At 49.6% G+C, this 22,668-nt stretch overlaps 1 protein-coding gene across 3 annotated transcripts in view; it reads left to right on the forward strand.

Moving 5' to 3' along the window:
• The first annotated feature begins 358 nt into the window (after window positions 1-358).
• The window catches only part of Tent4a (terminal nucleotidyltransferase 4A), a 35,015-nt gene continuing 12,705 nt past the window's right edge, over window positions 359-22,668 (forward strand). Inside the window, exons 1-5 of one of the 3 annotated variants that reach the window (XM_060380365.1) lie at window positions 359-1,133; window positions 18,363-18,486; window positions 19,372-19,418; window positions 20,449-20,569; window positions 22,389-22,496. In XM_060380365.1, coding sequence (XP_060236348.1) covers window positions 436-1,133; window positions 18,363-18,486; window positions 19,372-19,418; window positions 20,449-20,569; window positions 22,389-22,496 — 1,098 coding nt within the window. In that variant the 5' untranslated portion in view covers window positions 359-435. The remainder of the gene's footprint in view (window positions 1,134-18,362; window positions 18,487-19,371; window positions 19,419-20,448; window positions 20,570-22,388; window positions 22,497-22,668) is intronic. The other 2 variants (XM_021640248.2, XM_021640247.2) reach the window with 2 other exon arrangements.

Genomic DNA, 22,668 nt, shown 5'->3' on the forward strand with positions numbered 1-22,668 from the left:
GAGGCCGCGCCCCCGCCCCGCCGCCCCCGCGCCGCCTCCCCGCCCCTCATTGGAGCGGAGGCGGCGGCCCCCGTCCCCCCCGCGCCCGGCCGCCGCCGAGGGCGTCTTTCCGCCGCCGCGCCGCAGGAGCGCCGTGACTGACGGGCGGCCCGGCGCTCTGGGCCCGCCCCTTCGGCCGGTCGCCGCCCCTCCGATGGCCTCTCCCCGCCGTCCGCACGCAACGCCGCCGCCGCCGCGGCCCCCTCGCCCTCCCCGCACCGCCTGAGCCTCCCGGACCGCAGCCGCGCCGCGCGCCCCACCGAGCGCCACCCGCGCGCACCGGAGCGCGGCCCAGGCCCGTCCGTCCGTCCGTCCGTCCGCGCGGCCGGCCCGGGGCGCGGCGGGGGCGGGGCGGGGCGCGGCGGGCGGCGCGGGCCCCGCGGGGGCGGCGCGTGGATGGATCCGCGCGTGGCCTGGATCCAGCCGGAGCAGAAGGGGCCGGCCAATGCCCTGTGGATGCAGATCTGGGAGACCTCGCAGGGCGTGGGCCGCGGCGGCTCCGGCTTCGCGTCCTACTTCTGCCTCAACTCGCCGGCGCTGGACACGGCGGCCGCGCCCGGGACTGCGGGGCGCGGAGCAGCGGCGGCGGGAGGCCCGGGGCCGGCGCCCGCCGCGTCGTCCCCGCCGCCCGCGCCCGGCCCCGCCGCGCTGCCCCCGGCGCTGCTGACCGCGCTGGGGCCCGCGGCGGACGGCGCTCGGCGCCTGCACAAGTCCCCGTCGCTTTCGTCGTCCTCGTCGTCCTCGTCGTCCAACGCCGAGTCGGGCACCGAGAGCCCCGGCTGCTCGTCGTCGTCCTCCAGCAGCGCCTCTCTCGGCCGCGCGAACGCCGGCCGCACCTTCTTCAGCTTCGCCGACGGCGCGGCCCACGCGCACCCGGGCCCACGCGGCCCCACGCCCGCCGGCTCGCCGCCGCAGCAGCACCAGTTCCACCCGGGCCGCCGGAAACGCGAGAACAAGGCCAGCACGTACGGCCTCAACTACCTGCTGTCGGGCAGCCGCGCGGCCACGCTGAGCGGAGGGGGCGGCCCCGGGGCCCAGGCGGCGCGGCCCGGCACGCCGTGGAAGAGTCGCTCGTACAGCCCGGGCATCCAGGGGTGAGTGCGCCCGGCCTGTGGGGCTGTCGCGGGCACTTTAAAAACTCCGTTAGATGGAGAGCCACGGGGCCGGGGATTGACAGATCGGGATGGAGACCTGGGGCTAGACTACAAGCGGTTCCATCCTTCCTACCCTGCAGGGCAGGGAAGCCAGGGCTGGTGTTAGTGGGGAGGGTTATATGCGTGCTCTGTCCTGTGAATTGACTCGTGTGTTTCAGGGTAGTCAGGTTGAAGGTAATTATTTTCTTCCTTTTGGGTGACAGTAGGTTTGGGGTAGTGATGCGGTTTAGCCATCAGGTGAGATTCAGAAGTTGGGTGTTGCATGTGTTGAGGTTACCTAGTTTTGATTCTGGGCAGACATTCGCAGAAAGAGCATCACCTGAGGTTTCTAAAAGCTGTCTAACAGCACTCAGAATTTTCCTGTATAGTCACAGGAAGGTGTCATTTTCGTTAAAAAATTTTCCACACAGCCCAGAAGACCTTAGAGGTTTAATGTCCCCAGTGACAGCAGGGTGGGGGTGTTGGCCTGGAATTGCTCCAGGTGAGACAGCTCTGGGTGAAGCTGTTCATTCAACCCATTGGGTTTTCTGAGCATCCAGAAACAGACACTCATTTCTAGTTTCAAGACCAGTGAGCTCAGTTTGCCTCAGTTTCTGCAGATCTAAAAGGCATCGAAGCGCCCCTGGGGGTCGGGTTGGGGGACCTTCTTAGGCAGGTAAATTCCCAGTTTAGGTCTGCCTGCATGGTGGCTAGGCCGGGAGATTTCTTTGAGGTAACTTCTTAGGGGGTTGTTTGCCATTTGAGGTAAGTGAGACTTGCTGATTCTCTTTAAGGGGAGTGTGTGTTACGTAGTAACAGTTGGCCATCCTGCAACTTGTTTCACCTGGGTCTGTTTGGGAGATCTAGCATGCACTACAGACTCAGGAGGAGCCTGCTTTCTTCTGCTGTTTCTCCACAGTGCTTGCTTGTAGAACTTTCTGAGGCAGGTGTCGAGGAACAGATTGTGTGTGTGTGGCAGTGGACCTGAGGGAGGTTTCTAGACTGTTACATAACTGTAGTGGACATGGTGTGTTTGCTGTGAGACAGGGCCTGACCCCTGACAGAGTTCCACTTGTGTGCTTAGCATCAGCAGAATCATCTGCCCCTCAGTGATAGTTGTGGCTCTTGAAGTGGCTTGTTAGCTCCCCAGTGGTTTGTAAGCTGGGCAGCCTTTGTGTGTTCTTCAGTGGCTTTTGTTAGTAGGTGTGCCCCTGTGGGCCAGGTGTGTTTTTAGAGTCTGGAGCAGAGTTGGGGTGGATGCCATGTAGTCTTGTTGACCTCCCAAACCTCATCCTGCCTTTGAGTACCCCGTCCTGCTACACGAGCATTGCTTCCTAGGTGTTCATACCTGGCTCCTGCACCCTTTCTCCCAAGTCATTCTATCCCCCTGGGCCTGGGTGTCTCTTCATACTTCAAGCACTTGGTAATCATCTCTGGTGGAGGCTACCTAAGCATTCCAAGACTGGAGTCTTCTGTGCACTGTGGCCTAGCCCATGTCGTTGGTCAGCAGTGTCAGTGGGGTGAAGCTCTACCAGCTCCCAACTCTCAGAAGATCCTCCACCACTTCCCCCACCTCCAGGAGAGAGGCAGGCGCTTAGGCTCCGTTTCTCGGCTTGCCCTGAAGCCTGCTTCAGCTCCCCGTTTGCTCACCTCAGGGCACTATGGTGTAGGTCTTAAGAGGGCTCTGAAATCAGCTGAGAGGTTGGCCTTCATCCTCTCTGGACCAGGAGATGCTGCTGCATCTCTTTCCTTCTCTGTCTGGGTGGCATGTGTCATGATTTTGTTGGGTGGTGAATCCTGGAGGAGGGGCTTGCCTGGGAGGGCTGGGTATCTGTCTGGTTCCTCCTGGGGCTGACCTTTCAGCATGGGTGGGGAAGAATTCTTGAACCAGGGCAGCAGTGGATCTGGGCCCATGTGTTAGGAATGAAGGTGGCTGCAGTGATCACTTGCACGTGTCTGCTTGGTCATGTGAACTGACCTTGGATGTCAAGAAAGAGACCTGTGTGAAGCTGGTCTCCATCAGCTTGTCTAGAGTGGTGTGCGGGGCCAGCACCAAACCTTCCTCTGGCTTAGCAAGAGACAGAAGTAAGGTTAAGTGTGGCCCAGTTAACAGTGAGGGGCCTGGTTAGAGAGGCTGCTGAGTGTTCTAGTCTTGGGGCCATGCCTTTTGGAGGCCCTCTGCAGACCTCAGGAGAGGACAAGTGGATTTCTGGTGGGTGAGAGTCTGGGCTCTGCCTGGTGGACACGTGGCACCTGCGCCATCCAGCCTTCCCCGGGAGGAGCCTGCCCTTGGAAACTGCGTGTTGGCCTGGGTTCATGGGACTGCTAGACTGTTTTCCACCACGGGTAGGATGAAGAAAAAAGGAGGTGAAAGAGGACAGGGCTTAGTGCGTGAGTCTGGAGCGTAGAGAAGGGGAGTCCTGGTGTGGGAGCTGCTCTGAGCACCGGTTTAAGGTGAACTCTGAAACCTTTGTTAAGGATATGGCAATTAAAATGTCACCCATGCCCTCTGTACGAGCCTCTCGCTGGAGATGGAGCAGGCATAGTGAGGCTCGCTGGGTCTTCCCTTTCCCGTTTTAACCCACTTTGCCCTCTGAGTCCTCAACTCTGACCCGCAGTATGATTCATTTGCCCTGGTCGGTCTCAGGGGCTGCCTCAGGTTAAAGGTAAAGAAACGTCCTCTGAAAGTGAGGGTGGGAGTGTGGACCTCACACACACATTTAGCCAAATCCTTACTGGTGTCTTCCAGCAGGAGTGCAGTTGGACATGGGAAGGCCCAGCCATTGCATTCAGCCCCATGACCTGATTGGCTCTGTGAAGGTTGTTCCTTCCAGGTGTGCCTGCAGTGGGCAGCAGTCATGTGCAGCTTCTCTGCAGCTCTCTCCACCATGGTTAGTCTTTTCATGTGTTCTGTGCCCTTGGTGATGGGAATCCCATTGTTTGTCTGAAGCCTGAGAAGCCTCCAGTGTCAGCAGTTACAGTGTGCCAGTGGTTGGTAGTGCTTGCAGGGCTGTGGGGTGGGTCCCTCCGTGGGTCCCTCCCAGCTCCATGCATGCTCTTTCTGCTCTGCTCTGGTAAGGGAGTCAGAGCCTGACAGAGCCACCAGCTTCCCTCTCTTCCTGCACCGCTCCTGCCTGCTTTGACAGAAGCAGTGGGTCAGAATATCCTGAGAGGTTCCACTGGGAAGGCACAGGTTGAGGGTCCAGTGGGGTGGACTGTGGGACACAGGTGTAGTCACCATTGTCACCTTTATCTTCCTACCTGTCTTCCTGTGATCATCAGGGGATGTGTGAACAGTTGTAAGCATGATCTGTGTAGGTGACAGTGGCACAAGGAGTCCTGCTTTATGGATTTCTTTCACAGAAATCCTCATGGTTTGAAGAGAGAGGTGAGAATGGTCACACCACATGTTTCTTGCCAAACTGACTGCTTTACCTCCTGTGCAACACTTGTGCGACTTAATAGCATCACTCTCCTGTCATGGTCCCATGGCCAGTCTCCACAGAGAAGCGGAAAGACTAGTGTGGATGCTGCTGCGGTGGCTGAGGGGATTCCTGGAGCACTGCTGAGCCGCGGCTTGCTCAGGTTGGAAAGCTGACTCTGGAGAAGGCTGCCCAGGAGGATAAGGCCAATCTTCTTTTGGACTAGAATATTAAGCAGGCTGGCACAGTCCTTTAGAACAAACGAGAGGCCCTATGGTTGGGAAGGCTCTCTGTTTAGTTCCTAACATGAAGGAGAAAAGAAATAGGGGGAACCAAAAGACAGAAATAAAAACGGAGCTCCTGAGTAGTTTTTTTGGGGGAAAAAGCATCTTAGTGCTCATGCTGTGGGAGTTAGAGTGGGTCTGGTATCTTGCTGCTGTGATCTTTAGATGAAAAAGCAATGCTGTTTTCCCTCAGAAACAACACACTTGTGGCTTAAAGTATTTTTAAGTAAACTTTTTTGTAGATTTCTTTCATACTGTTACTATATCTTTGTGTGTGTGTGTGTGTGTGTGTGTGTGTGTGTGTATGTGCTTGTGTGAGTTTATGTGCATCACAAGTGTCCACAGTTGCCAGATTCCCCTGGAACTGTAGTTACAGGCAGTTGTGGGTAATCAGATATAGGTGTTGGGAACAACTTGGATTCTCTGCAAGAGTACTAAGTCCTCTTAACTGCTGGGCAGTCCACCCAGCTCCTTAAGTAAACATTTAAAAGAAAAAAATGATAACCTTAAGACTTTTGCTTCAAAGTCTTCGCTGTTTTTGATCATGAATGTGAGGTTTTGGGCATCATCTTGAAAGATTTCATACGACGTGTCCTTTGGGAGCAGGGTACCAGTGCATCATGGGCAGTAAGGATACTGTGCCTACTTGAGGTGATAGGTTTGTGCTCAGAGTGTATGTAAGAAAGTAGTCTAGGATACTCAAGTTCAGAGCCTATTCTGATGTTGCAGCCAGAGCTCAGGCTGCAGGAGTGACCGCCCTTCCCAGCAACTACCTCTAAGCCTTGCACTGGCCGGTGGTGCTGAGAGACTAAGCCAGGCTGGAGACTGCCTAGCCTCTCAGCATTGCTTTTCCCTTAAGCAAAGTGGAACGGGGCGCTAACCCCAGAAGGCTGCCCAGGGAAGTGCAGCCTGCAGCGAAGGCAAGCCAGTGATGCTCTGTGTACAATGTGTCTCTGCTTGGGACAGCTGTGTTGTCCCATTTGGATCAGCAGCACCATGTTCTCTCTTGATTTTTCTTGTTATCTCTCTTTTCTGTGTGTCAGGTAGCAAAGTGCTGTGACCTGGGATTTGGAATAGTTCTTTCCTTGGGTCAGATTAGGAGGCTTGGGTGAGTTCTCCACTCCACAAGGCAGAGGTCTAAGTGTCAGCTGTTTGATATCACACTGTCTCCAGGGTCCACTCATAAGCACATTTCTGCAATTACGGCACTGGGGGAGAGTCTCCTCGTCTATCAGGTCACTGGATTTTGGGCTTTTGGTCCCTTCCATCTTTAAGCCTTTACTCTCTGTCTCTTGCCGGTTAAAGGAGACCCTTTACTTCCAAGGGCTGATATGATTGCAGAGGCTCAGGCCATGCAGTGCAGTGTGACCCATGGACTGTTTCATCAGAACCAGAGGTTTGGCCATGGTGAGCTGACTGCCACACACACAGGCCTTGTTTAGTGGGAAGACAGAACTGTTGTGAGAAGAGTAGGCCATGGTTGTCTGCCCTTTGCTTGGACATCAGCCCATTGCAGTACCTCTTACATATTGTCAGTCCTGTTCCTTGCTTGCTTGTCACCCCTGCAGTTGGGCTAGGAGACCACAAAACAGTGTAAACTTCTGCTCCTCTCACAGATGTACCATTCTTTAGTCTGCCATTTAAAAACATTCACAGAAGAACCTGGTGATTGCACAGAAAAGTCTTGGCCATGATGTACCCTTAGTTGATCAGATTGTCTTGGTGGCCCACTCAAGTTGCCACTTGATAATTACAGAGCAGCCACTGTCGCTTTGTGTAAGATGTGGGCAACACCTGATCTGCAAGACAGGCTCATGGGATGGTGGCTTGTGTAGGGCCTCAGTGCAGCACATGTGCCACCCTCTGGAGGGGCAAGAAGACCTCCACCATTCCTGCCTTGTCCCTCCCTGAGCCCCCACCTGAGTGCTTGCTTCCACTGCCCCCTGCCTGCACTCCCAGCACCAAAGACAGACAGACAGGGGACAAGTAGACTCTGTGCAGAAGTAAAGAAAACTTTAGTTATTTGTCTTGGGCATTTTAAAGATTTGACTGTGAATTTTGTAGTGATTCTAAATGCAAAACAGTACTTTTGTTTGTTTCTGAAAGCATGGCTTAGGCCCGCACGCAAAAAATGAAACCATTAACAAACAGAGGACGAGAAACAGAAAGATCTCAGTCTGTTGTTGTACATCTGAAAGGAATTCCCATTTGCTTGTATCATTTTTCATTGTAAAAACTGAACATCCACAGAAAAGTTAGAAAACTTTGTTAGGTTTGGAGGCTAACATGCTGAGTGTCCCTGGTCACCTGTGCTGTTTGCTAGCCTCCAGCGTGGGCTGTGTTGAGGCTTGACATGGGGCTTCTGCATTGGCTTAGCTTTTCCCAGCCAGCAGGCCCAACTAGATGGGAGCATTTTAAAGGTCCCTGTGACAGGGATGTTCTTGAGTCAGTAGTGGCCTTTGCCTGGTGCCTTGTGACACTCCTTTGCCTTTTCACAGTTCCTGCTTTGCACAATTCTGGGTTTTCCCTGTGTTTGTTTTCTGAGGGACAGCAATAGATGCAATCGTGGAGCTTGAGGTCTGGGAATGGTTGGGGTCCATTAAGGAAAACACAGAGTTGAATCATTTCCACTTTTACCTCAATGGTTTCCTGTATTGGGAAGCACGCGCTTGGCTTTGAGGACCTGATTCATTAGTGTAGTCACATACTCTCAGGTCTGGTTCTGGTTGGTTTCACCTGGGTTCTAACCCCCACGTTTCAGCTTTCCCACCTAAGATGTTGGGCTTGTGGCACAACTCAGAAGCGGTTTGTGAGCTGGTCTGCCTGTGTGAGAAAGGCTGCTCCTTCTCTCTTTCATTCCCTTCAGGAAATGGAAACCAAACGAGCTTCTTGTTGCCAACAGGAAAAGCCTTTCTCTCTCTCTTTTTTTTTTCCCCTTTTTTCAAATAGGCAAAACTACAAACCCAAAGCTTCAAGTCTTAGAGAGGGGAGGAGAATATAGGCTTAGCTGAGTGTTGACACTGGGGAGTTTTGGGACCCCCCCCCCATGAAATCCTTCTATTTTAAATGCAGACAGCATCTTAGTGTGTTTGTTATGCACTATGTGTGCATGTGCTGTGGTAACTGGTTTTAGGTTGGTTCTGAGTTCTTGGCTGCTTCCTACACAGTGTTAGTAGATTTGGAGGGAAGACAGCGGCTCTGGGGAGACAGAACAGCACAGCACTGGTGGCAGAGCCCTGTGCAGGGGAGGGTGTGCAGTGTCTGTCTTGGGTGGTGGCCAGTGCAGGTGAAACACTGAGTTGAAATTTAATTTATTTTTTTGTCTTGTGGCGTTGGGAATCAAGCTGAGCACCTTGAACATGCCAGACAGACATTCTACCAGTGAGCACCCTCCAGAGCCCTTATTTAATTTTAGTTAATATTTAAATGTCCCTGTATTTGGACAGTGCTGACTTTGTGCAACTTTATGTTCTATTTGAAATAGTTTGATTCAGTAAGTTGCTGAAATAAATTGAAACTCAACAGCAGTAAAAACTGTGTTGCTCAGCAGGTTGCTATGGAGAAAGCTCTAGAAATCATGTTTCTGAGTTTCCTATGCAAATCCTTTATGAAAGGCTGATATTTTCATGACTCAAGCAGCATGGAGTAGGGAGAGTGCAGCACAGAGCAACTTTGAGGGTGGAGCACCTTGGTGAGCATGCAGAAGATGAGCTGGCTGCTGGTAGATTTCTAATGGGTTACCAGTAGCCTTTGAGATCTCTCCCAGTTTAAGTTTCCTGTCAGCATGTCCAAGCAGCTCCTGTTCACAGGATTCTTGGAGGCTAGTGAGCCCTGCTCTACTTTCTTCTTGACTTCCTGGTTTATAGTCACAAATAAGCAATATTTCAAACACAAACTCACTGTAGATTGGCTAAAATGGTCTGGCAGAGAGGTTTGCACTTGTGCATGCATGCCAGTGCTTTTGCTGAGGGAGAGTGCTACCAGCAGGTAAGGATGTGGCAAGGCACTAGGCAGAACTGAAGATAACTCAGTAAGGGCCTTCCCTGTGCCAAGGATGCCCTTTGCTAATAAGAGAGGGCAGATCAGGCCCTGCCTGTGCTGCGAGGGCCACAGTCCTATGGGACTGTATCTTGCTTCTCAGGCTGTCTAGGGGACATGGACAAGCTGAGAGATGCTGTCCTGTGGATACTTGCATGACTTCCACTGGAAAAGCCAGGCATGCCTGTAACCGCCACACCAGCTCATTTAACGCCATGAAAGTAACTTGCAGGAAAGAGATGCTCAGATCTTGTCCAATGATCACATAGGAAATGGTAGAACTGGGCTCAGATGCAGGCTTCTTGCCTGGCAAGTTCGTGTACTTCACCAGTGCCTTCCAGAGAGAGAGAGTGGAGACATGAGCTGAGAGCCAGAAGCGTGATTTGGTAAAATGGCAGAGAGAAGAGGTGTGGTAAAGTGTAACGAAGAGTATTTTTGTCACAGGCATCTTCTCTAAATTTAAGTAGCATTTTAAAAAGTGAAAAACAACTATGATACACTGTCCAAAAGTGAAAAGAGCACTTGGCATGATCTGGGAAATACAAAGGAATTCCACGTATAAGCTACCAGTTACCTTGTGAATGAGGCACCAGAGACTAGTGTGTGCATAGAAGCAGGGTAGCTGGAAGGAAGGTCACGGAGCTGACGAGACACCCCGAACTGGGCTGGGCCTGGGCACAGCATAATGTGAAGTTTGCTGGGAACAGCTTGTGGAGTGAGTGAGGAGAGTGAGGCCCATGGCTGGAAGGGAGCTCACTGCACAGGGCTTTCCTAGCAGGTGGGCTCTGCCTCTTGCTTTGTTCCCACCTGGCTGTGGCTGCTGAACCAGCCAGTTGGGAACCATGTCTGCCCAGGCTGACCCACACCTGGGCCAGGCGTCTCTCTCATCCTGTTATAGTGTTTCTTGCTGCCCTCCGGGATGCTCCAGGAGTCATGGCACAGCTGGTAGGGACAGGGCTGTCAGTGGAGCCCAGGCCCTGTGATTCCTAGGTTTATTTGTTAACTAGGAACTGCAGAGAGGGACTTGCCAAGGAGGTGAGGTTGGCAGGAGCAATGCCAGAGAATCCCAGGCCCTGGCTCCTCTGAGAGAGACCAGATGCTGCCATGACTCTGTGTGGCTTCTGAGGACAGGGCTTTGACTGTCCCCAAGGAACGTGAGCTAAGCTTCTCATAGGTGTAAGAGCAGGAAGGACCTGTCCTCTCTGGAGAGTAGCTCTTAGCTGGCTGGTGATGGCTGTCCAGAAGATGCTGTGTCTCCTTCCTTGCTACACAGTTTACAGGTGATTTTTCAGAGCATTTACGCCTGACATTTATTCATTGCTTTTTGAGATAGGTGTAGCCCCTGCTAGTGTCAAAGTTGGACCGGGTTTCCTGCCTCCCAGATGCTGGGATTACAAATGTGAAGCCATCATTTCTGGCACCAATTTTAAAATTATAATGTATTTCTGAAACTAGTTCATTCAAAGTGGAAGCTTTTGAATAATTCAGGCCCATTACCCAGAAACCACCAGGATAATTAGGTGACTACAACTGTAGATGGTATCCTATAGATACCCTATAGCTATCCTATAGATACCACTTGGCACCATCAACAAAAAAAGTACTAGACTCATCTTCATTTAAACTTTAGCAAATTATTTATTTTGGTTTAGTAAGAAGTGCTCAGTTTCAGATGGAAATAGGCTTCTAAGAGCTATTGCTGTGGCTAAGACTAAAGAGGTGAAAACCTAAGTGCAGATTTGCTTGGTGTGTGGGTTGAGCAGTCAGCCCTTCTGTCTTCCTTCCTGACAGCACACATGGCATTGCTGTGAGGTTGCTGTTTTGTTTTGTAGTTACGTTCCTGAGTGAGTGTCCTATGTCCTGTTTTCAGGACTACCTGTGTGGATTCTGGGCAGACTCTACAATGCATGGAGAGTCACTGAGGGCCATGGTGCTCTTTTGATTTCTGTGTGCTCTCATTAGCTGTGCAGGGCCAGCTCTGCTTTCTCGAGGTGCCCATGTCTTCTGGCTGGATTCTGGGTTGCTCTGCTCTGACCCTGTGTCTGTCGTTTTTGCCTGAGATGTGGCCTGGTGGTTCTTTATACTGCACAGCAGCTGTGCCAGTACCTGTTTGTGTAGGGCCTGGATAGGTCTGTTCTTGTACACTCCCTGAAGCCTTCAGGGGCTTGGCTGGATTCTTTCTATCCCAGAACAATGCAGCTACCACCTGTCATCCGAGGCAGGACCCTGTCTCCTCTGGTCTGAAGAGTTATACTAACTGCCCACATTCTAGACATCTCGTCAAAGCAGGCCTTTCTGTGAGGCAGACGTCTCTGGACCTCAGATGTTTGTGCACTGCAGGCTGAAGTTGGTGCTATCATGCCTTTGCTCCTGGGTTGCTGGCTTTACATTTACTGGGTTAACAGTGTCTGGATGTCTGTTCATCTCTGGATGCTACTTGCTTTAGCTCTGTCACTGATACCCAGGAGCCCCTTCCTAACCCCCTGGCTACATTACTGACATGTTCTCCCTGATTTTTTTCTGTGGCACTGGCAATGACATGGTTTTCTCTTCATCCTTAATTTTTTTTTCCCCTTCTGGGTTTACTGTTTTTGTGATACATTGAGTTTCTTATGCCATCCCTCTTTCCTTACCTGTGCACAGTAGATTTTCCCTCTGCTGGTCTTAATACTGACTAGCTCTGAATATCTTCCTATGGGAGCAGCCTCTACCCCAATCCATCTGCAGTTCTGAAAGTCTGCCTGTTTCATGGGAATGTCCATTCTGGGGCCTGCTGGTGACAGAGAGTGGGCAGCAGAAACACAGACTAAGCTGGGGATCTATCTCAGTTGTTTCAGCTTTCCAGGACCCAGTGCTCTTGGCTTAACCCTGAACTTCCTAGAAGGCCTGGGGGCCACTTGTTAACTGTCAGCCCTGGGGACATGAGTGAAACACTGGGCTCTAGCACTCGGTCTGCTCCTGTGCAGCGATGCTGCCTCTGTTCCTAGGGGCTGCTGCTTCCCCTTCCTGTCCCAGCCTCAGCATCAGCTCCCTGGAAGGTGGTCCCTGACAACTTGTCCTGAGCCACATGGCATCAGTTTGAATCTCTTCATAGCTCTTGCCATTTAATCATTTCCCCTCTTCCTGGGGAAGACCCTGTAGTAGCGCAGAGTGAGAACAAGGGCCTCATTTTTTTCCTGTCTTGCTCATTGATGTACAGTGTCTGATAGGTCCTCAGTAAGTAACTGGAGCATGCTGGTCACCTACTAGGAAAAAAAGCTTTGAGCCTGTTGGGTTATTTTCTCTCCTTCCCTTTTAATTACTGCCTTTTCTTTGTATGTTTTTGGTAATTTTGCACTTTGTTAGGGTCCCCTTTTTTATAAGATCCTTTTTGTGGTCTTGAGTCTCTGGTGGTTGAGGGCTGGAGGACAGATACTGTTGCTCTGGGGCTGTGCACTGAGTGGATAACCATGGTGCCAGGACTCCACTCAGTGACCAGTGTCACACAGGAGAGGCCTGAGCAACTGTCACATGCAGCCGTGATGTTTCTTTCCCCAGTCTAAATGCAGTTGCAGAGCTATCCTCTGCAGAGTCCCTTGGGCTTGAGCTTCTATAGAAGCAGGGTGGCTGGGCTGCTGGGATGAGGTCGGATCAGGTGCTTCCTCCCTACCAAGCTTCCTGTTCAGTGTGTGCAATTGTGGGATAGATGTTTAGGGGCCCTGGCCTTGCAAGTGGGGTGAGGACCATCCTGAAGTGATTCCTATAGTAGTGACCAAGTGGCACTAGAACCAGAACCTCTGAACTAGGCCCAGAGAGGAACTGAGTTGGAAGGACCTGCAGACTGTGGCTGTGTAGCTAGTGGGGGGACCACACCAGTTGCTTTTATAGGCTGTGAGAGGCAGTGTTAATGGAGACTCAGGCCTAAGGGTGCTTGCTGTTTGACTTTGATGTGCCACTGGTGCCACTGGCAAGAGTTGGTAAAACTAGGGTTCTGTTAGTGTTGGGGTTGGGAAGTTAAGATTATAAAAGCAGGAACTTAGTGAAGAAAACTTAGAAGACTAGCAGAAGAAACTACCCTCATTCCCCTGCTGTTGACCTAAATGTGTTTGTTTCTTTTCTATAGTGGCTTTTAGTCTTGTAACAGGTGTATCATTCTGTACTTGCTTGTTACAGCTAGTTGTAGTTTATTACTGTCAAAATTGTATGTATGTTTGTTTCCCTGTGGACAACACCATTCCATGGACAGGTGGTCCTGGGCTGTATGAAAATTCTAGCTAAGCATGCGCATTCATGAAGCACTGTTTCCCTGCATTTTTGTTTCAGCTCTGTTGAATTCCTGCTGTTTGATGTTCCTCAGTGATAGAATGACCTGGAAGTGCAGGCCATGTGGGATGGGCTGTGACCTGGAAGTTTAGCCACATAAACCCTTTCCTTCCTAAGTTGTTTTGGTCAGACCGTTTTATCACAGCAGCACCCCAGCCTCCCTGGCTGCCCCAGGTAGTAGCTGCTGCAAAGAGCCCTACCTTTTCTCCTTAGTCTTCTCAGGGCCTCCCAAACACAGTATAGCTGTCATCCCTCCCTGCTGTGCCGCTTTCGGAGCTTGGTGCTCTCATTCCACTTGGAGCCCTGTGGAGAAGACAGGTACCAGAGCGGTTCTGCAGCTTCTCAGAGAGCAGCTAGTGGGAGTCCCCAAACAGCATGGGTACAGTTCCAGGCTACATTATTCCACTGGTTTTGAACCTGCAGTTACAAAAAAAAAAAAAAAAAAAAGTATTTGATAGTCTGATTCAAGGTTTTCTAATTTGTTTCTGATTCAAGTTTTCTAATTTGTTCAAATACTAGTTACTTTGTGCCATAATTAAATAAAAGTGATTTATAATTAGTTCATTAACTATGCTGGTTAATGATGCTTTAAAGAAGATTACTCGCCCTCAGAATAGTGGAAGCAATTCATGCATTCTCGCAGATGCTTGTACTTGTCATTTGCTAACAGCCCATCCCTTCTGGTTAGTGAGGAAGTAACCTTGAGCTCAGTGCAGTGGGAATCAGTTGTATTTGTATCAAAGAAAGCTGTAAGACCCTCCTGTCCTGGTTGTTTCAGTGTGTGTGTGTGTGTGCGTGCGCACACACACAGGCGTAAATTGTAACAGTTGATTCCAGGTATTTTTACCAGGGTACTGTTTTCTGCAGAAATGGTGCCTGAAGTGAGGGGTTCTGGTCTCTCAGAAACTGCTATTTTTAAAGTTTTTTTTTTAGGCTGGGTGTGGTTGTCCACAGCTTTAATGGAAGCACTGGAGTAGTAAAGACAAGATGGATCTATGTGAGTTCAAGGCCAAGCCTGGTCAGCAACAAAGCAAGTTTCAGTTCAGTCGGAGCTATGTGGAAAGCCCATGGCTGAAACCAACAGCAGTAAACCCCAAAACAAAAGCTTTTGAAGAAAAAGTTGGAGGAAGAGAGGATAAATTGACAGCTGAGTATGGTTTTTAGTGTTTGTATTGTAAGACTGGAAAGGGAAATTAGTACTTGAAGTCGAGAACAAGTCCTCACATCACTTTCCTGTAGAACTGGAAACTGAGGAGATGAATGGAGAGCTCTGCAGGGAAAGGAGGTGAGTGGGACAGTTGTGGAGCTGTGGACCTGTGGGCGTGAGAGTTGTACCTAGGCTGGTTGAGAAGCCACTGAGCTAGCAGCTCATGGTTGGTGGACTAAATGCTGTGGGACGGCTAAGGAGGCTCACCCATTCTTTCTGTGTGTGCTTCCTCACTTGTACACACACTCTCTCTTTCTCTCTCAGTTTACTTTCTTTTTCTTTTTAAGTGCATTGATGTTTTGTCTGCATGTGTGTCTGTGAGGGGTCAGATGTTGGAGTTACAGACAGTTGTGAGCTGCCATGTGGATGCTGGGATTTGAACCCAAGTCCTCTGGAAGAGCAGGCAGTGTTCTTAACCTCTGAGCTATTTCTCCAACACCTCTTGGTTTACGTTTCATTTTATGTGTATGAGTGTTTTGCCTTCATCTATGCCTGTGCACCATCTGAGATTTCAGTGCTCTTGGGGACCAGAAGAAGGCACTGGGTCTCCTGGAACACGAGTATAAATGGTTAGCAGCCTCCATGTGCATCCTTGAAAACCGAAGCTGGGTCCTCTGCAAGAGCAACAAAATCTGTTAACCCCTGAACCGGATCTCCAGCCTTCCTTTTTTTTTTTTAGTAAGGGGAAATGAGTACTTGAGGCCAAGTACAAGACCTAGCATATATGAAGCCTGATGTCAGCATTTGGGATCCTTTGCCCATTCTTCCTGTGGCTTGTGTTTCCACGTCATCTGTGCTGAAGGCTATGGCTCTGCCTCTGCTGTATGCTCCTTGTGCTCTTTCTTTGGTGCAGTGCAGCTTCTGGCGTGGGGTTGTGAACAAAGGCAGCGCCTTTGAACAGCTTACAAGTTGTGCTTGTTGTGGGTGGGTCCCCCAAGCCTGGAGGTCTGGAACCCCGGGACGAGAAAAGGAGCCAGCTTTGCCCAGGCAGGAGCAGGAGGAAGGCCTAGAAATCAGGAACCCAAGGTAGGTAGGGGCTGCTAAAGCCCGGCTTGGATTGTGTGGGACAGCACTTCCAGAGTGAAAGCTATCCTCCCAGGATAACTGTTGCTTTCCTTAGTGGCTGGATTTGCTATGGAGAGATGTGGTCTGGCTTTGTAGCTGTGGCCCTTTCATCTTAAAAATAGCCTAGGGATCCAGGCTGCACATCCCTGACTTGGGCATTAAGGACAGAAATGGACAGGATGTACAGAAGACATGAGACAAATCTGTTAACCTCTTCCTCTGGTGTTCACATGGTCTTATGTAGTCCAGGCTGGCTTCAACTCCTCATTCTCTTGCCTCCACCTCCACGTGCTGGATTACAGACATGGGCCATCACACTCAACCTCCCTTCGAATGGATTTGGACTCCAGGGAAGTGTTTGTAAAAAACTACCTTACTATTCTGTGAACTTTAATTTTTAGTAGAAAAATAATGCTTTAGTAGAAAATACACTAGGAAAATCAGCTCTCTAACATTCTCGTAATGAAAAGTAAAACCTATGAAGAAGCCTCTGGTCTGGCCATTTCCATCCTCCTTAGAGTAATCACACAGGTCAGGAACTGTGATGCTAAGTACAGTCTTTGTCCTCTACGGAACTGGAGCTGTGCCTGGCTATACATGGACCAGGAGCTGTTCTTGGTATCTCAGAAGCAAGCATGGGTCCTCTTGGTTACATATTTCTTCTGCGCTGTAGCAAGAACAAATGGAATAAAAACTCAAGATGCTTAGGGAATCCAGCACTGCCTCAGATGCTGATGATGAGGGTTGAGTGCTACTGGGCTGTTTTCCTGGGTCACTCAGCCTGGCATTTGGAGAGTTGCAGGCCCCCATGTATGAAGATGGAGTTCTGACGGTGACCGCACAGGCCTCTAGCACAGCTCTGCCTTTTTCCTTCTTCTGCACCTCGTGGAAGCTCCAGGATCTAGCAAGGAGTAGAAAGAGGGTTCCCACCAGGCTTCCAGACCACCTGAAACCAAGAAGTTTTTCAGCATTGTCCCTTAGCTGGCAGCTACCCACCTATACAGGTGTGGCTTTTCTCACTGGGACAATGCTGACTGCAGGCCCACTGGAGAGCATCGGAATTGTCATTGGCTCCCACCTGTGTGGCCCATGAGAGCTGGAACATAAGGCAGGCAGCTACAGGCTCTTCAGCTGTGGCCAGACATGGCAGTGATGCTCTGCTTTCCTTGTTCTCATGTCTGTTAACAGCTGTTGTCAATCACCAGACTTCCTGTCCTCACTGATTCAGTTTTGTGGTGACTTGCTGACCCTGCTTACTGTCCAGAACAGCCAGCAGGAGGCTTGGCTTTTTGTTTAGCACCCTGTCTCAGAGGCATCAAGGCAGTCCAGCAGCAGCATCCTGTTCTGAGAACACAAAGCACCTGTTGTTGACTGAATTATTCCCAAAGCAGTTGGTAATATTTACATTTATTGTGATTTCACAGATAGCATGGCTGTCCTTCCTTACTGACAGGACCACAGCACTGGAATCAGGACACCAGTGTTCAGCTCGGCACCTCTTGTTGTTTGGGGCATCATGGCCTTACTTACACATAGAGGAATGCTAGCCACTCCCTTCTTGGCCCTGATTGAATGATCAGATGTCTGATTGAACACTGTGTTTTACTGATAGCAGGGTGTTTGCTTTGAATCAGGACTGGTCACCTTCCTGCTTTCCTCCCTGGGAAAGCCCTGGTGGTAACTGCTGTACCTGAGGGAAAAAGCTCAGCATGTGAGGCCTGAGGAGCGGCACGTGACTGTTCCATGCTGTTGGCATTTCAGACTCAGCTTAGGAGGTTGTTGTATGTACTGCTTCCTAGTGAAGACCTTGAGTCATGCTTTGGCCATTGGACTTCTTTGTCTAAAAGATGTTTGAGTGTAGCCATTTTGAGCTATGCATGAGAGTTTAGTGAGCTAGCTTCCGTGTTCTGTGACTCAGGACCAGTTATTTAATTGTTCTTTCTGTCTCTGAACCCTGCTCTCAGCTGAACTCAACTGTTCTCATCCTGAGTGCCTGCACTATGGACCTAATGGACAGCCCACAGGAGCTGCTGGTTCCTGGCACTGTTGGGCTCCTGTGGATGTGTGTATCTTTTTCCTGTATCAGGCTGTGTGTTGCCTGTCATGAGGCATGCAGTGCCTGTGTGACTCAGGATGCTTGGCTAGGGTGTGAACCTTTGGCTGGCTGCACTGCACTGTGCTCATTGGAAGATGTCTTTGTCTTGAGTATAGCTCGAAGACTGACACTGTTGTGAATGCATCTTTGAAGGTTAGTCATAGATGCACTAATGTTGGGAGTTGACAAGAACTCATCCAGACCATACCATGAGATTTCCTGTGATCCAAAGTTTTGTTTCATTGTATGTTTTCATAGAAAAGAAACTGCAGGCTGGAAAGATGCCTCAACAGTTAAGAACACTGGCTGTTCTTTCAGAGGACCTGGGCTTGATTCCCAGCACCTATATGGCAGCTCACTGCTGTGTAGAACTCTAGCTCCAGGGGCTCTGCTGCCCTCTTATGGCCTCTGCGGGCAGCATGTTGTACAAGTGCTGCAGACATACATGTCGGCAAAACTCCCATATACATACAGTAAATAATAATGAAATAAAAACTGGATTAAAAATATTTTTTATTTTATGTGTTAGATGTTTGCTGCATATCTGTGTACCATGTGTGTACAGTGCCCTCGGAGTCCAGAAGAGGGCATCAGGACCTTTAGAATAGAGTTACAAAGGATTGTGAGCCATCATGTAGATTCTGGGATTTGAACCTGGGGTCCACTGGAAGAACAGCAAGTGCTCTTAACTCTGAGTGGCTCCAAGTATATTTTGATATATAGAAAAAGGTAGGATTCTACTTAATTGTAACTCTGTTTTTCTTGTTTATCCACCAGACTTCATGAGGAAATAATTGACTTTTATAACTTCATGTCCCCTTGTCCTGAAGAAGCAGCCATGAGAAGGGAGGTGGTGAAACGGATTGAAACTGTGGTGAAAGACCTCTGGCCAACAGCTGATGTGGGTATCTTGTCACCTCACACTCCAGTCAGTGTGAGTGCCCTGTGGTGGTTGTGTCAGCTGTGTCCCATGTACATCCACGCTTCCTGTTACCCAGGGCGTGTGGCTCTCCAGGCATGGTCCTGGGCATCATCACTTGGGAGCTGTGTAGAAAAGCACTCTCTACTCTGCCCTGCTGAATCAAACCCTGGTATGGTCCAGCCATTGGTTAGCTCACCAGTGTACAGTTGGGTGAGGACCATTAGCCTAGGAAATTCATTCATATTTATATTCTCATACTTATTCATTTATTCTCCTCTTCCTCTTCCATTTGTGTTTTAAAATCACCTTAAGGTTAGAAATCTTACTCCTGTCTCATCCCCCAACCCAATGCAGTCAGTGCACTTCACAGCATGTAACATGTTGGTTTCATTAGAAATTGCAAGTCCAAAAAAAAAGGAAGAAAAAGAAAAGAAATTGCAAGTCCAAGCATAGCAGGGAGGTACATGCCTTTAGTTCCAGCACTCAGGAGGCAGAGGCTCTAAGTTCGAGGCTCACCTGAGCTGCATAGTTCCAGGACAGCCAGAGCTACATAAAGAGAGATCCTGTTTCAAAAAAACAAGCCACGATTGCAGGTGTTTCGCAGTGCCGCACTCTTATGTGGATGGGCATGTTTCTGTGGAAACAGGTGCTTGGGCATTTGTAGTGCTTGGTGCAGGCACCTATGTAGAGCTAATCTCCTGCCCTGAATTTTGGTGTAATGTACAAGGAACTTTCTAGTTTGTTGCAACATTTCACCTGCTCCCTTCCCTAATGTCCTTGCTGGTTTTGTTGTTATTCATGTTTTGAAGGCATAATGCGAGCCTGTTGACTTGAACTGTGGGGCATTTTTTTTTTTTTTTTCAGGTGCAGATATTTGGCAGCTTTAGTACAGGTCTCTATCTTCCAACAAGGTGAGTGCTGCTTAGTGTTTGTTTATGGGGTAAATGGTGTCTATAAGCATCTGAGGCTTGAGTCAAAGAGAAGGATTGTGGAACATAGGGAAAATAGGCAGAAAGTAAACTTAGTTTAGCATTAAGGCAGCAGATTGCTTGCTTGGCATTTTCTTCTTGCATTTAACTTTTTACAAACAGAAATGTTAGATATTGGAGACAGAAGATCCATGGGAATTGTCTTAGTCTCCTGCCACTGTGAATTGTAAACCAGAGAAGCTTATTTGGGCTCTCAGTTCTGGGGACTGCAAAGTCTAAGGTTCGGAGGCCACAATTGGGTCAATCTTTCCTTTTTAAAACTAAACCCACCCCTGTGGCAGTTTTATTGATCAATTCATGAAGACAGTGTCCCCAGACCCTTCTCACCTCTGAAAGTAGAAAGGCCTGTGCTGTTTGTTGATAGCCACATTTCAGTGGGAGTCTTTGGGGGAAGGGTGATTGGTTTTACAAAAAGCAGCTGGGGATGGGGATGAGACTGCAATGGTGAATAGAAAGTTTTAATGAACATTCAGGCACAATTCTGTTTGAGTAGTTGTTCATGAAGACCTTTATGTAGAAGTGTCAGATTTACTTCCTGAAATTGTCTCCTGGGTTCATATTTGTATGTGCTTGATGTATATGTGGTTTTTGTTGCATGCTAGTTACCATTTGGAGGCTAAAGCGGCTGTGATGTCAGACCTCATCGGCATGGACTCTAGAAGCCAAGCAGATTAAAAGTCCTCAGGGATCCCTGGGCCATGAGTGAGAACTAGTGCTGATAGTGTAGATAGCTGGAAGATGGTATATCCATTTCACCCCATTGAGTACTGGGCCTTTAAAGACCTTTTCACTCAGTCTTTGTATGACCCAAAAGCTGAATTCAGTGCCCCAGGCTCAGGTGCTTATTGGAAACTTCTGGGTAGAGAGGAACATGCTGTGGTGCTGACCTCCCACACGGCAGGTCACCTCCTGGTGAGATACGTTGTGACTGACGTATTTTCTCTCTGTCCAGTGACATAGACCTGGTTGTCTTTGGAAAGTGGGAACGTCCTCCATTGCAGCTGTTGGAGCAAGCCCTTCGGAAGCACAACGTGGCTGAGCCATGCTCCATCAAAGTCCTCGACAAAGCTACAGTGAGTGCTGGGGGCTGACACTTCTGTCTGAGTGGGAGTCACATGGTGCCTGCATCCTCCGATCTTCCTGACAGTGGTTGCTGGTTCCATTTTGAAGCGCCCTCTTGTGGTATAAGCATATGAGTTACTATCTTCATGATTACCAGCTGGGAACCTGCTTGGTTTTCACTGTGAGAGAGAGCTTTACTCTTGTCCCCAAAAGACAGACTTGTATCCATGTGTCTGAGAAGTAAGGCAGGAAAGAGGATTGCTAAGTGAAAACTTTGGCCTGGAGTGCTGCTTAGGGATCAGTGTGGCTGTGTGTGTGTGTGTGGTTTTTTTTTTTTTTTTTTTTTTTTTTTTTTTTTTTTGTGGGGAAGACAGCATGCTAGCTTACACTGAGGGAGGAAAGCGCTTCCTTTGCTGCCCAGAGTTGCATCTGCACATGAAAGGGCCCCTGCCTCAGGAGAAGCTGGGAGATGAGACTGCTTCTGCAGAGTTGCTGGAGGGTTTCTCACAGCGGTTCTATGACTTCAGTTCCTGGCCCTGTGTGTACCAGTTACCAGCTCTGCTGGTGTTTCAGTTTTGAGTTGGTGTATTAGCTCATCTGCAGGCTTTTCGTTGGGAACATGTGAGCTTTAATCCAGTGCCTACCTGCTCTGCCCGTACTTTTGCCTGGGATGGGTGAGTGTTTAGATGGTAAGCATGCCCACTGAGGTCTTCACAAAGTACCTGCACTGTTCCTTCCGGGCAGCAGTCCCTCCAGGCATGGCTGCTCGGACTGCCTTTTATGCACCTGTGCTCTGCTGAGACATGGCTTGGCCACTCCTCAGATGCTGAAGGCCCATGCTGTACTCAGTCCTCCAGCTGACAGGCAGGCATTGTTACCTTTCGCCTTTGACCCACGAGGAGACATGCACAATGGATAGTAAGGGACCTTCACTGCACTCCATTAAATACCTGACCAGAGATGGCACCTTGCTTTGGCCGGGGTCCCTGCTGTAGTTCAACAGCTCTGCCATATTTATTCTTTTTTTTGTGCTTCATTCCTCATCCAGGGAGGAATCCCATATCTCAGACATTCTGGCCACTCATGTTTGTGCAGTTGGTGACCTTTGACAGTGAGTGAGGCAGAAGGGACTTACTGCTTGTTTTGTTGTTTAGCTGTAAAAGAAGTTATGGGTGGCCTGAAGTCCCTGAGTTCTTGAACTGTCCAGGGTCTAGTCAGAACCTCTGAATAATGTTGGGCATAACTGCTTAGTTGTTCTGGCCTTCCTGCTGTAGCTACTGAGCACTGTGTTGCTTGTCCTCAGTCAGTTGAAAGTGTCCCATCCCAGCTGCTGAGGGAATATGCTTTCTCTACTGAGCTGCTCCCATGACATGGATTCAGATCTTGGGATGCAAGTGCTTTGTGTGTGGTTCAGCCTTTCTCTTTGCAACAGCTGCTCCAAAACAAGAATGGTGGGACTGCTGCTTATTCTCAGTGTGGGAAACCCCTCCCTCCGGGTCTACAGAGCAGAAGTGGGGCTCACCTCATGGCTTTGTAGGGTGCATGTGCAGGTTAGGCCTTCCCACCTGAGTCCTCTTTCTCAGGCTCCCATTCCCCTCTCACTGTCCCATTCAGAGTCAGCTGCAGGGGCAGGGGGGCCCTGCTGGAGAGGACGGGTGGTGGGCATTATCTGGGTCTCCAGTGACTACCCACATTAACTGCTGACAGAGCCCTGCTCTTTAAAATGACCTTCATGACTGCTAATTCCCTTTTGTGAAGAGAGGAAGGTGAAGAGAGTGGTTGTCTGGAGAATGTTGGTGTCAAAGCAGTTTCTAAACCATATCTTCTCAGGTGCCAATCATAAAGCTCACGGACCAGGAGACTGAAGTGAAAGTCGACATTAGCTTTAACATGGAGACTGGTGTCCGGGCGGCAGAGTTCATCAAGAATTACATGAAGGTACTGATGTCGCAGGGCCGCAGTACAGACGGGTGTGAGATCTTGTTAAAACTCTTGGAAATGGGCATTGTTAGAAATACAGAACGTGTAATTATAAGCACTCTGTAATCAGGTATCTGGAGACACTTGGGAAGTACGTAGCTGTTCTTCAGATTTACTTTGAATGACTGAT

This window comes from Meriones unguiculatus, chromosome 3, assembly GCF_030254825.1.
Source record: "Meriones unguiculatus strain TT.TT164.6M chromosome 3, Bangor_MerUng_6.1, whole genome shotgun sequence".
NCBI lineage: Eukaryota > Metazoa > Chordata > Mammalia > Rodentia > Muridae > Meriones > Meriones unguiculatus.